The sequence below is a fragment of the Marmota marmota genome, unplaced genomic scaffold (assembly GCF_001458135.2).
Source record: "Marmota marmota marmota unplaced genomic scaffold, marMar, whole genome shotgun sequence".
NCBI lineage: Eukaryota > Metazoa > Chordata > Mammalia > Rodentia > Sciuridae > Marmota > Marmota marmota.
In genome coordinates this window covers 28,969,568-28,984,492 of record NW_026000005.1, presented here as the reverse complement: position 1 = coordinate 28,984,492, position 14,925 = coordinate 28,969,568, and the positions used below count along the sequence as shown (strand labels likewise).

The following is a 14,925-nucleotide window of genomic DNA, read 5'->3' as shown; positions in this document are numbered from 1 at the left end:
CCTGGGCAAGGTGCCTTATCTACTTAACTTTGGTTTCTGACAAGAGATAACAATCGTTTTTGTCTCACATAATATTTTTAAAGATAAAAAAATACATATACAATATCTGGCTTGATACTTGACACAGAGGAAGAGTTCATGTTGTGTGTGAGTGTGTGGTGTGTGCGTGCATACACATGATTGTATGGAAAATGGGAGGCAATCATCCCACTTGGGAATAATCATAATGTACTTGAACTTCTATGCCCCATTTTGAGTATGCTAGTTTAAAAACTGTGTGAATAACCTGGAGTATACATAAAACAGAGAGTACAAGAGATACAATAGTCAGCAGCTGAGATAAGCTAGGTGCTCAATATCCTAGCATCCTGGAGCCAAATTGGATCACCAGAGCAGTACGAGCATAATAACTGAATAAATGCAAATGTCTCTAGGACAGTCTTACAGTCTCCACTTTCACAGTTGTACAATCATATTCCTCTTGTTTACATCTGAACCTTCAAATATTTAAAATGTTGAAATAGAAGAGATTAAATTTATGCTCTGAAATTCAGGAGGTCAGGAATGACAGAGAGTTCCAGAAACAAACAAATAAATAAATAAATAAATAAATAAATAAAAACTTCCACAATATACTCTTGCAGTATTTCAGCGTTTTTTGTGTTATATTGCCTAAGAGTTTAAAAGAAATCAGATGACTGCCTTCTGAAGACGATATATATATATATATATATATATATATATATCTCCTGACCTTAGGGGAGGGAAGCTGGAATAAATTATCTCTAATAGTGCTTCGAATCAAGATTCCATGCTTCTGTGGTAAATAGACATTAGATGTTTAAAAAGAAAAACAAGAAAACTGCTAATCAGGACCAAAAAAAAGAGAGAGAGAAACAAAACATTTAACATCTTTAGTAGTGTTTTGAAATATTTGCAAAACAGAAGATGAAGGCTTTTTATTTTTCCTTGATGACATAGACCTCTAAAACATAGCTTCCTATATTTCAAGATAAATCACAAATGCCTTATTAACACAACTGGCAAGCTTAAGTGAAACATTCTTCATATTTTCATTTCTCCCTGAAGCATGTGTTGCTCTATTAGGGATACCAGATGTGATATAATAAAGTAATTTTATATTATTATCCTATCCACCTTCCTCTGTTTTGTTTTGCCTTTATTAATTCAATAAAAAGGGGGGGAGGGTGGGAAACCAAAAGAAAACCAGGGATTCAATTAGAAACTTCAGAAAGAAAAGTATTGGATGTTTTTATAATATTCATTGAGACATAAAAGGAAAACTGCAGACAAAAGAAAATGAGAGAGGAAATCTATTCAAAAAGAATGATGAGAAGAGGATGATAATTAATTTTGAGTATCATCAAAGAAAAATTCTAACAGTATGAAACAGGAAATATGATACCCATGACACATCAACTGGTTGTCAGTGAATTTCATTTTTTTTTTTTGACAGAGCAACTTCTCCACTGTTGTCAGCTCTGTTTTGTAGAAATTGTGAATTCTTACCTGTGAATGTTTCAAGACTGCTAAGGAAGAAAAAAAAATGATGGGAAGGAAAGGGATAGGGGAGATGAGGATAAAGCACTCACCTTTCCATCTTTCCCAACAGCATCCATTTCTACTTCCCGGGCCCCCTCAACAAATTTTGTCAGCACTACTGGGTGTTCCTGTCAACACAGAAAACACAGAAGAAAAGAACCTTAACTGAAATTATGTGCATCATTGCAAGTAAGTCCTGTAGTTTGAGTAAATATGAAGAAACCTTGCAGAAAACATAAGGCTGAAAACACCACATAAACTCATTAGCCAGTCTGTTTTGTAAGAACAAGGTCATTCTCTGCTTAAGATGAGACCAAGGGTCTTTCTGCAAACTGAACATGTGTTTTAAAATCTCAAATACTGACTTCTAGGCCAGTTAGAGGAAGCTAAGAAGGATACAAAATGTGGCTTCCTTCTCTGTTACCAGAATCGTGAAAATTTTTCTACTTTATCTATAATTATATATAACTATTGCTTCCAGTTCTTTGTCTCTTCCTACCCTCATTTTTTTGCAACCACTACAACTTTCTAAAAGTTCCTTACATGAGAACTGTGAACGAAATAAGAAGGAGAGTAACATTTACTTTTGTTTTTTATTGAGCCAAAGATGAAATCCTTTGCCTGATGTTGATGTGCCTTATCCAGCTTTCAACATTGCCAGAGGTAGAACCAAACATATTCTTCACTAATTTTAGCACATGCTTCCTTTCCTGGCTGTTTCACATTGCCACTCATTTCCTCCCACACTTATTTTCTCCAGGACAGTGTTGACCATCATTTGCTTTTTCCAGACTAAATGAAGATATTGCCTGATAATCTCCCAAGTTTAGATGCCTCCTACTTCCTCAGTAGAACTCCTAAAGCTCAGGAAATAACATCAAAAACTAATATATGAAATGGCATCAAATTAAAAAGCTTCTTCACAGCAAAGGAAACACAAGCATGAGAGGAAAGCCTACAGAATGGGAGAAAATCATCGCCAGCCTCTCTGTGTCCCATTCTCCTGCAGCCTGGACCACAAGTTGGTTCTTACTAGACTCTGAATCTACCTGTCTCCAAGTCCGTCTTTCTCTTGTGTCTTCTACCTTTTCTCCTCAGCTTCGGCTTTTCATATCTCAACTTGTTCCTCAGGCCCTAGCTTAGATGTTTGCTCTTCCCTACAGCCTGCTCTGAACATCTTGTTTTCCTCTTGAACATAAACACCTTCTGGCCGCCATCATGGGACACATCCTCTTGTGTGTGCGCTAAATTTAACATATCTTGTCTCCTTGAACACTTTAAACAGAAATGAATTTTGTGAAGAAGACATAATAAACAATGTTTCATGCCATCAATAAGCTTCTTCCTTCTTAAAATTTCTTATTCAGTGAGGTAAATTTTAATACTGTCTTCTTTTCTGAAGATTATTGGACAGGCAAGTGTTTATTAGCAAAGAGAGAGATTTTTTCCCCATGTTTTTTCCCTCTTTTTAAAACCCTGGATGTTTACTATAGAGGGCCTAATTGAGTTTCGTTGAGACAAATGAGGAGTTTTTTGTTGTTTTATTTTCTATGCCGTACGATAACATTAACTCCAAAAGAGAGAGAGAAAGAGACACACAGAGAGAAAAAGCAGAGGGAAGATGTTTTTTCAGTTGTTTTGTCAGTCAGATCCTCTAGCTAAGCCTGAGATGGAGATCCATGTTCAAGTGATTTACTGAAGGAGTTCGAAAGCAAGGTAGGGAAGCAGGAAAAGCTAGCATGTTTGTGGTCTCAGTGAACATGAGACTCAGCCTTACTCCAAAGGAAGCTCTGCAGCATGAATTACACCACAGGGTTAAATCCCCTCCTGAAGCCAAGTGTGTCATTGTCTAGGGTTTTGATGGTGGACATGAGATGAGGCATCTTGCCTTCTGGTTGATGAGGCTCTCACTTGAGAATAGTTTCCCAGTGAAGAGTGTAGCTGGGAAGTATGGTCAGCTGTCACAGCAGTGGGGAACAAGAGCTCCCACAGATAAAGGGATTAGTGGGAGCAGGCAATGACATCCACCATCCTGGACAACTGCATAGATTTGTGAAAGAGCCCTATGTTGAGAAATAAAATATCCTAATAAATTTTAATCTAATAATACACATTGTTGCTAGGCACAGTGGCAAACACCTGTAATCCCAGCAGCTTGGGAGGCTGAGACAGAAAGATTGTGAGTTCAAAGCCAGCCTCAGCAAAAGCAAGGCTTTAAGCAACTCAGTGAGATCCTGTCTCTAAATAAAATACAAAATAGAGGTGGGGATGTGGCTCAGTGGTCCAGTATGAATAATAATAATAATAATAATAATACACATTGTTGGTCTTTTTAAAATACTTTCTTCCTTTGGTATCTGGAAACTACATTTTCATGTTTCTTTCTCAGGATCTGTCAGGGTTCTTGATTTTCCACTAAAATATTGGCTTTCCTCTTAGATATTCTCCTTTCTAAAGTCCCTTCTTTAGTAATTGCTTCCATCCCCAAAGCTTCAGTTGAAATGATAAGCTATTTATTTTAAAATCTATATTCATATCTCCATCTCTAGTTGTGATCTTGATCATCAATTCAAAATCTATATAACCCTCTGCCTTTAAATCATCTCCACTTAGATTCCTCACAGGCAGCGCACATTCAAAAGGTCAAAAATTAAATACATGATTTCCTCCTCTAAAACTTTTTTTTTTCTCCAGTGTTCCCTATCTCAGTAAGTGACACTACTGCCCATCAATTGTCCAAGATAGAAATTCAGGAATCATCCTTTATCCTCATTTACCCTCAACCTCCATCCACTCACTAATTTCCTTCAATGCACATCCTCAATATTTCTCTCTCTACCTTTACTGCCATTCTTCTGAGCTAAGTCATTGTGTCATTGTCATGTCTACCCTGAGCTACGCAACAGCCAACTAAACTCTTTGCATGAATTCGGTTTTGCTATATAATTCACTTTCTCTGCACTACAGCAGACTAATCAATATAATCACCACATATTTGGCATCCTGACCATGTAACGAATGCTTTATCAGTTTTGAGAAATTCTATACTCTTTCTCATCTTCAGATCTTTACACATGTTGTTTCTTTCTTCCCAGTCACATGTACAATATAAAACTTGCACCCAATTAACTCTTAACCAACAATCAGACATAATTTTAAAATTCCTTTCTCAGGATCTGGACAGCAAGACTTTTACACTCTGCTTCTGAATCCTGTATTTTATCCATTACAATGCTCATTGATTATCATATTTAATTATAATTACTTGAAATTTTGGTGTCCCTAGCAAAGGGAGCAGAGACCATATCTTTCAACGAGTATATCTCCTGATAATGGGAACAGCGCCAACAAATAGCTTTTACTATATATGAAATGAATACATAAATAGAAATAATGATTGATAGGGGCTGGTTTTACTCTACACATATTGAATTGAGGAACTCAGATTCTGCTGTGGTTTGATGGGGACACTTGAATCAGAAACTCTTCAATCAGGATATCTGTATTATAAGACTTTGGTTCTGTGTGAGTTCTATCAATAAAACTGAGAAAAATATTTTTAAATAATCTAATAAGTAGAAATCCTATGAGATTCAATGTTTCAGGCAGAAAAGAGGGGAACCCTGCTTATCACATACATGAAATCAAATGGGTATAGTTACTGGTCTCTCAAAAGGGGAGAGCTGCAGGACCCCTGGCAAGGATTAACATAGAAGGAACAGTTTGTGTCTCACTCCAGACAGCATTGACAAAAAGTGGGCATTAAAGAGATTCCCTTCACAGTTATCTGACTTTCACACCAATGTGAATTCTAAACCCACATGGTTTTCCTTCTTTATACTTTTAGCCTCTTCTCATTCTTCATCCTTACCCACTCTCTTCATGACCTAAACATCCATGGGGAGCAACTATCACAGAGAAGAGGAATCTGGCTTCCTGTGTGCAGGAACAATCCATGCCCTTTATTCCTCTTTGAAATGACTCTGATTTCACTTTTCAGCTCCCTCCAAATTCCACTTGCCTAACATGAAACTCTTCTGAGTTGTTCTTTTTTTTTTTCTTAAACCCCAAGTAGCTTTTGAAAGCTTTTAAAAGGAAAACATTACTTTCATCCTCCACAGTATAAGGTCTGCAGATCAATAACCCCACTGGGTAAATCTTAAATGGATCATGCCAAGGTAACACCAAGGGAAAAAGCAAAAACTATGGGCAGTGAAGGAAGGTGGTGGAATCACAACAAAATTATAAACATTCTTATTAACCCACAAATAAAATGTGCCAAAATGAAAAAAAAAAAAATTTAAATAGGGGAGTGAGTGAACTTACTGTTAGAGTTGCATGGTTGACTTAGACAAAGTCCCCAGGTATGAGAATTAAAAATCAGAAATCCTTTTATTGGTTAGTGATGAGCTGGTTGAGTACGCCTTGAGGCTAGGAATCCCAGGAATGACTTTATCTGGGTCTAATTCATGAGATCAGGGTGTTTTCCAGCATCCAGCAAGGATGCTTACTTTTATAGATTCCTGAATTCTAAAACTAAGTCTGTTTTGAGGGAAATCATCCCAACAATATTGTGTGAAAAGATAAACAGCATACAAAATAAGATGGCCATTAAAGGAAAGGACAAAGTCACCGGGAAGAAATTGGACACTACCTGAGAGACTCTAGTGGCCTCCTCCAGGAATCTTTTCATCTCATCCTCGGAGAATACCACATTCATGGCAGATCCACTGGGGAAAGAGGGAGTGAAAAGCAGTTAAGTTCTTTTGCCACTTTGGAAATAAAGCATGCTAGACTTGATCAAAACAGCTCCAGACAATCTTCTGGTTCCAGTCTGGATTAAGGTGACTGTCTAAATTAAGACTTTACTACATTGAATTATTAAGCAAAAGTGAAAAGTCACCAGAGTTGGGGATGGGTCCAAAGGGAACCCTGATGGCTCTAAAGGTTGTATTTCCCCAAGGTTCGCTCTGTTTGACTTATTAATGTTTTGCTGGGTCCAGGTCATTATTAAACCTTAGAAGGATTCAGCCTAGAGCCTAATTTCACTAATCCTGTTTCTTCAGTCAGATGATTCTAACTCACTAGCAAGCTGTCAAAGCAAACCACTGTACTCTCTCTATCATTAAAGAATCAATTTTTAGTAACATTTTCAAATATAATATACAGTACCTGATAGAAACTTATTCATCTGTGTCTTTCTTTCTAAATACTTAAGAAATAATGTTATCTGAGATCAATTTACACTGGACTTTTGACATTTTCAAAATGGGATGGGAGGAAAGAAGGGGCACTAAAGAATAAGGTGGATAAATCATTTCCCACTTCCTTTTTTAAAAAAAGTGGTATTTATTTACCTTTTCTACCCTGTTATAATTTTTTGCATAAAAAGCTTTAATTGCTTCATCTGCTTAAGACAGGAAGGCTAAGCAAATAATGCTGATAATCCAGAGTATATAAAACTGGAACAAAGGTATAGATTGCAAAATGGGAAAGGAAATGCAATTGTTAACGCTGGTTAATTTTTTTCATTTTTCCCAATCCTTTCTTAAATGCATGTTGTTTAAATTAATTCCCTCAAAGAACTAGTATTCTTAGACTCTGGTTTACACAAAATGACATTTCAATAAAAAGGAAAGTTTTCCACCTCATTTGAAATTTTTCATTATTTTAAAGGATCCCATCTCAAATTCCATTTGCACTTTCAAATTGTGCACAGCAAATTGTGTTTCACCTCTGTTCGGTGAAGTGGCGCCTTACATGTGGTAACATCTGAAGAGAGGAAGTGATAATTCACAACTTCTCCTTTGATGATAGAATTTAGTTTCAAAGTTTAATATGAAAGATCCTAACTGCCCATGTTCCTCGCTGTTCTAATTCATCTATTTTAAAAAATCTGATCTCAAAAACTCAAAATTGCTAAACAAAACAATATCAAGAAGGTGCTGAAATAGTCAAAGAGAAGCTGTCATTTCTGGGTATCAGAAAATAGATGCTTGCAAGAGACCTTCTAATTTTTGTTTGAATTGTCCTGTTTTCTTATTTGACACTCCCCTCCCCTCACTCAGTTTGGCGAGGAGATGCCTGAAGCTATGCTTCTAGGTATAGGACTGAGGTCTCTCCCTGAAGGAAAATTGGTAAACTGAAGGAACACATGTTGGTCCTCAAGCTGGCTGTGATGGTTTCGAGATTGTGGATGGATTCACAAATTACAACACATCAAAGTCTAGTGCTATCAGCATACAGCATGCATTTCTGTATCTCCCAATGTTTAAATCTGCTTCTGAAAACAATACATTACCTCAATACATAGGAAGGTCTCAACAAGCAGGGGTAGCCCACAGATTTTGCAAATTCCAGTGCTTCATTCTAATTAATAGGAACAACAACAAAAATGTGTGAGTAGCTAAAATATGCAATCAAAATGCAGACTTGTATCTTAGATCAAGGGATAACCTAACTCTTTTTATTCTTTCTCTCAAAAGACTCCATTAAAATGTAAATTGAGCATTGAAATACATAAAATTCCTAATTTCTAATTCTAAATATCAAGTCTAGTTCAAAAATGGTTTGAACTTCTTTTCATTGTCTGAATCTTAATGAGAATACTGCTATCTATTTATAATCAGCATTTAGAGTGCAATCATGGAAATACAGCAACTTTACAGTAAATTCACTACACATAATGTGCATCCTGTCTGCCCTCTCCTTAGTATCTTCAGTAGTTAACATTCAGGTTACAACTCTCCACAAAAGAACCTTAAAAGGAGACACTTGCTTCTCTCCTTACCAAAGTATTAACAGCTTTCCACGGTGCCTGGGCCACATTCAGTTCATCCAAGATGGCTGAGAAGATGGAGCGATCCTCGGCCCTGTCGATCTGCAGAGGGCTTGTGCCCATGATTTTCACACCATTCTTGTACAGAGGGACTGCAAGGTTGTTTGGAATCTGGCCTCCAACAGATATGATGCAGCCACTACATGCCTGGAAAAGACATTCACATCATCAGCTGCAGCAGTAGCTTCATCATGAATGGACAGCTGTGCTCATAGTGCCACCATTTCCTTACTGACAATCTTCAATTTGAATTTTATGTTTCCATCCCTCTTATGAAGGGATGATATTAAATTATGTCATAAAGAGATAAATGAACTTAGTTTTTACTTTTCAGGCTATCACATCCTAAAATCTATGCAAGATCTCCACAAAGTTCACATGGTATATATCACTGGCAACATTTGCACCTGTGACGTCTGGAAAAGAAAAACAAGTTGATGAATTTGCACTCTATACTACAATTACTTTCTGGACTACTCACATAATTTCCTAAATGGATACCAATTTCTTCTTCCAACGTGCCTCTCCTGCAACCCCTTCATCCAGTCCTTTACATTCAAATTAAATCCCCTACAAAACTGCTTTGCCAAGTTAGTCCTATACGCAGAGTTCTCCAGAAATTCCCATTGCCTAGAGAATAAAGTACAAATTCATTACCTCAGGTCATTTAAACCTTCCACTCTTGGCTATCACCACCCTTCTCAGCCCCAGAGACTCCACTACTCATTCCCCCCAAGAACGTATATTCCCACTAGCAAACTCTCTGTTCCACCAAAACTTCTTTGACTGTTACTCCTTTCTTCTCTCTTATAGTTATCAAGCCTCTAACTACCTCATGTTCCACCTCCATCTCCTCTCCTTTCCTGCCACCTTAGCATCTATCCCCACTACCCAGTAGCTGCTTTTAGTTCCTATTTCCTTCCTACTTGCTTCATAACCAGTGCCTGAATCATTGCCCTTCATTCAGATGTTAGATTAGTTTAAATTTTCCTTACTTAAAACCAAATCTCCTATTAGCAGTCTAAAGTTAAGGATTAAAAGATTGAAGATTAAAAAATATTAGCCCATCAAATCTCAAAGTCTCTTAAGATTGATGTTGGAATAATAAACATGAGCCAGTGTGTGATGGTGAGGATTGGATTTGCAGATACAAGACTCTTCCCATCTTGGTTCCCTCTGTTTACTACCATGTTCAACCTAAGGTTCAGTCCTTGTATATAAAATTAGGGTTAGAATACCTTCAGACTTCTTGTGTATAAAATTGGAATCAGATACCTTCCTGCTTCACAAGACTGCTATGTGGATGAAATAGGATAATAAACATTAAAAATCCTATGTATACTTTACATTTATGAATAAATAAAATATAATTATTAATATTTAAACTATCTGACAGTCCATGGATCTTGGCATAATTTATGTTTGCCATAATGACCTGCTAATAAATATTAGTAGAATTACTGAAGTGATAGATATGTGCCAAATACATCTTATCATTATTTGAAATTGTTCTGAAACACTCTTTTAAGGGATAAAGCTAATTTCTCTCTGATGAGAGCAATTACAGTACTGCCTAAACAAACACCCTGCAAGTGAATGCTTTAAGGCATTGTAAACAGTACTGAAAATAATAATCCAACGTTCTGCATATTTATAAGTGTACTTAAGATACTTTTATCATCATTTTAAAATATGTTCAACATACATTCTTGCAAAATCTTTAAAAAGAATTATTCTCTTTACTATAATAATCTTTTTTCTTATTATCAATCCTTGGTTTATTAGCAGTGTTGTTAAGATTTTGAGGCTTGAAAACAAATTCTTCAAGTTTTTTATGTGAGACATTTCAAAATAACTTTTAAAAAATAAGAAAAAAGTAGCAAACACTGTAGTTACTTGGTCTAAATGGGAGCTTAAAGTTGAATGAAAAGGCCTTCATTAATAAATACATGGATATTTTTTTCAAAGTAGCATTATTACACTGATTTATATTTTCTAAACATCAACTTTCAAAATAAGAATAGGCTAATCACTGATACTTTTTGTATTCTGGTCAATATGTTTTGACCTTCATGATGACCTTCTAAGGTGACTTTTATTATCCCCATTTACATCCAAAAAAAAAAAAAAACTGAGACTCAATCAGTTGAAATGATTCATTCATATCTCTTCCCCAGCAGTAGAGAGAGGGTGTGTGAATTCAATTCTGTAGACTGAACAACAGGTATGCTCAAGTAAATGACCAAATATTCCAATCTTAGGCTAACTCTACTTGGCTGGCTATTTTCAGAAATGTTTAATATTAGAGGATAAAAGAAAAGCTATTGCTAAAGCATTGTTTTAGAAAAGTGATACAAAGAAAATCTTCCAGTGCACAACCAAATCCTCATAGTTGACCTCCAGATATATAGAACATCATTGGGACAATAAATCATGTCCACAGAAATGTTATAGAGTAACAATGTGAAGATGTAGTGCAGGTTTTGCCCACACAGCAAAAGGAGTTCAGTATGAAAACATGCTTATTAGATGAAGTCAAGGTAGGGCAGTTTCATAGATCTAATCTTAAATTGTCCCTAACTCTAAGAATAGGGCTTGTATGGACATTAGGACAGGAACCTGGTATCCCACACAGGTAAATTATCATCATTTTGATCACTTGTGTCTAAATAGTTGTAAATAATTTACTAAAATAAAATATTCTAAAATTTATATATTGTTCCACAAATTTCTAAAATATTTAGACTTAAAATAATACATTAGGCTCCCAAAGCTCTTATCTAAATTTGTTCTGTGTTTTTTGTTTGTTTGTTTGTTTTCTGTGGGGGTTTGTTTGGTTGGGTGGCGATGGTGGCCCTTGGGATTGAACCCAGTGCATCAAGCATGCTAGGCAAATGCTGTACCACTGAGCTACATCCTCCATCTGTGTATTTTTTTGCTTATCTTTGATTTCCGTTCTATTAAATCTGATACCACCAAGAAAAGTAACACAAGAGTATTTCTGAAACAATATTCAGGCTGAAATCACAGCAGAAATCTATTTTAAGCACTAAAGAATTAAAAGAAAATGTCTTAAATTTATTTGACATCATTTTAATTGCTCCTAGCCACTAATCACTTTGGTCAGTCCTAATTAGATGCAGTATTTTAGGCACGATGCAATATGAGAAAATTTATCTTACTAGTAGAAATAGCATTTGCCTCATTAAAAATGGCCCTGATTTTTAAAATTTCATGGATGAACTTCAATTTACAAAATTCCTTTATTTATACATTTGCCAATGAGGAAGGATTGTGGTTCATATTTTAGTAATTTTAATTTTCTCTTCTTCTTTTGTTTTCCCTTTTACAGTGCTGGGGATTAAAATCACGGCTTCATGCATGCTAGGCGAGCACTCTGCCACTGAGACACATCTCAATCATTTACATTTTAGTAACATGTTTTACATTTTAGGCAGAACTTTAGGGTTATATTTAATTGCAATTAAACCAAAAGCTAGAAATTAACCCCAATTCTATTTAGAGTCATACATTCCCTAATGAGTTTTGCCTACCACTAATTAATATTTGTAATTACTTAATTCATTTAACTCCTGTGCCATTATCTATAGGTATATATATATAGAGAGAAAATACGGCAAAGAAACCGTTAAACAGGGTACATGTTTATAGTCAGCAAAGTAAGCATTATACAAGCAAGAAAAAAATTATTTAAACTGTACTCTAACCAAACAGGGACATCAAAAGGTGTCAGATATATTATCTGATGAGGTTTTCTTTGTTGTTACTGTTTGTTGGTTAGATGGGGTCTTGCTATGTTGCCCAGTGCCCAAGCTGGTCTTAAACTGAACTCAAGCAATCCGCCTGCCTCAGCCTCCCAAGTAGTTGAGACTACACACGCACCACCGTACCTGGTTCAAATCTATCTTTTAATGAACAATGACAAAAGAGACTGAGAAACGAGGCTTGGATATAGACCAATATTATGATTGTTTGTGAACGAAACTTTTTAACTCATGAGTATTCAAAGGAATAAAGGGGGGGGATATGAATTTAGGATCAGATCTATGTGGTTCCTTTTTGTGGCCTATAAAGATTATTGAATAATTTATCCGTAGCAAATAGATAGATCTAGTAAAAGAAAAGCACCATGTAGCAACTTTACAAACAATGCAACAATTTCAAGCTATTGACCTCAAATACTTTGAGAACACCTTTATCCTTTGTAAGAAATATCCTAACCTAAACTGTAAACCAGGCAAAACATCATCTTACAAAGCATCATAGATGGTTTACACCAACTTCTTGCTTCCTTGACTCTACTCCACATACCAAGCAAGCAAACAACAAAAATCAAATTTAAATCTCTTCTCAGAAAGCAGAACCTATAAACATAACAACAAGGAATAAATGACTGTGCTTAAGGGGTCACTCTATAAAGCAAATGAATGATCTTATGGTCAAAGTGAGTGGCAGTAAGTGGAATTTATAACATTTTACATGAAAAACTAAGAATAAACAGGAGGATACCTCAGCACCTTCTTGCTCTACCTTCGATGAAAGCCTCTTCCACAACAGCCTGCTTCACCTCTGTGGCATGTTATTACTGACTTTCCCTTAATGCCTTATCCATGGTTTTTTTCCTTGATACTATGCAAATGACCTTGGTCCAAAATTAGACTGAGACCCAGACCAGAAGACCCATTGTACCCATGGAGCTATGCATCCTCAGGAAAATAGGATTGCCCAAGTGACTTAGATGTGTGCTTCTTCCTTGATCAGAGACAGCGGAGCAGCACTACAGAGCCTTTAATGAGGAAGTACACACCTGCCTCATAAAAGGAAGCGCACACACATATTACATGTGTGTATGATAAGGTGTGTACTGTGTGATTTACAACATTTCCTATGAGATAGTCTGAAGAATACATCAGTGGAATAATGTTCTTCCATTCCAACATAACATTGTAAATTACCTCATTTTATATATAGGAATATTACTTTAAATGCCAATTAACTTCAAAGAAAGGGCAGCTTATTTCTTTCTATAGTACTGACTTTGGTTATTCTAGAAGAATCTCATTAATAGTTATATGTAACTGTATCCAAAAGCAATTGTAGAAGTTTTTCATCTTTTCTTAGATGATTTCACAAGGAAATCACAAATCTGTTCCTATTGCCTGTGATGCTTTTTCATATTTTTGAAACAAATATTTGTTTTTTCACATATTTATATCATGAAACTCAGTTTTGTTGTTAATATTTTAAAGATAGGGGCTTGATTTTATAGCTGTCCAGGTCTATATAAGGTACTCCAGACATGTTTGCAGAATGTATTTGTTTTGATGCCCACATATGTTTCTGAAATGAATATCAAGGAGCAACAAGAAAAACATTATCAGAAAGGGGACTAAAAATAGCCTATATTCTGCATAAAGGAAAGTTGGGCCTAAACACAATTATGATTGTATATATATCATAATTCGGTTTCTCTTTATAATAATAAAATCGTCACATTGCTATAGCATGTAGTTTACACTTTACAATATGACTTCTATCATAAACCCAATGTTATCTCCACAGTGCCTGAAAGTAGCATGTTTTACATGCATAGGATGCATTAATAAAAAGAGAGAGGGAGAGAAAGAGAGACAGACAGAGATAGAGAACAGAGAATTCAAATTGCACAAGTCAATTAGTTTTCAAATCAAAACTAGAATTCAAGCATTGTGACTCAATTTAGTACTTTTTTTCTCTAAATGACCATATTTTATACATAAGGATGATTCTCTGTGGTAAGGAATTAACAATAATAACTCAAGACATGACTACTGAACATCATTTTGGAATTTTCCAGTTGCTATTTTTTTAATTGTATGACAACTATTTGTTCTACAGATGCAATCATGTGAATCCACAGTGAAAACACACTCAATAAGATTGGCATGGAAATGGAAAAGCAACTCTAAGAAAAAGGCCTTAAAGGAAGCAAAATCATTCAAAATGGACTCATTGATCTTAAACTGAAGACTAACAACTTTATCTGATGGAACAGGCATTAACTGGTCCTTGGTAAACAACTTATGTCTCTTTCTGGGAATTGTTCCTCATCAAAACACATCCCATGAACTAGAAAGAATCTGTTTATAGTTTGTCTAGATGACCAATTAAAACATCTGCAAAATATTTATGAAAGGCCACCTTGATAGCTAATATGTGGCTGGTACATCTTACCAAGTAAAGTTTTCAATACAGCCAGAATGCTTAGAAAGAAAGAGAATTTTACATGAAAACAATCACTTAATGCCAAGGCCTCAAGAATATAAGGCTGGACTGATTTTCTTTTAGAGTTTCACTAAAAAATTAGGCAACAGAAGACACTGGCAGAAATTTCTCCTAGGGGAAATACAATATAAATCTAGAGACATGAATACAGATACACATAAAATGCATTATATATATATATATATATATATATATATATATATATATATATATATATATCTTTTTTTTTTTTTCGGTGG

At 35.5% G+C, this 14,925-nt stretch overlaps 1 protein-coding gene across 1 annotated transcript in view; it reads right to left on the bottom strand.

Annotated features, from left to right (window-relative positions):
• Cps1 (carbamoyl-phosphate synthase 1) overlaps positions 1-14,925 on the bottom strand; it is a 126,636-nt gene that overhangs the window by 22,752 nt on the left and 88,959 nt on the right. The window contains exons 25-28 of the mRNA XM_015480991.2: positions 8,354-8,568; positions 7,865-7,932; positions 6,218-6,293; positions 1,614-1,691 (exon numbers count right to left, since the gene is read on the bottom strand). Of these exons, the coding sequence (XP_015336477.1) occupies positions 1,614-1,691; positions 6,218-6,293; positions 7,865-7,932; positions 8,354-8,568 (437 nt within the window). The remainder of the gene's footprint in view (positions 1-1,613; positions 1,692-6,217; positions 6,294-7,864; positions 7,933-8,353; positions 8,569-14,925) is intronic.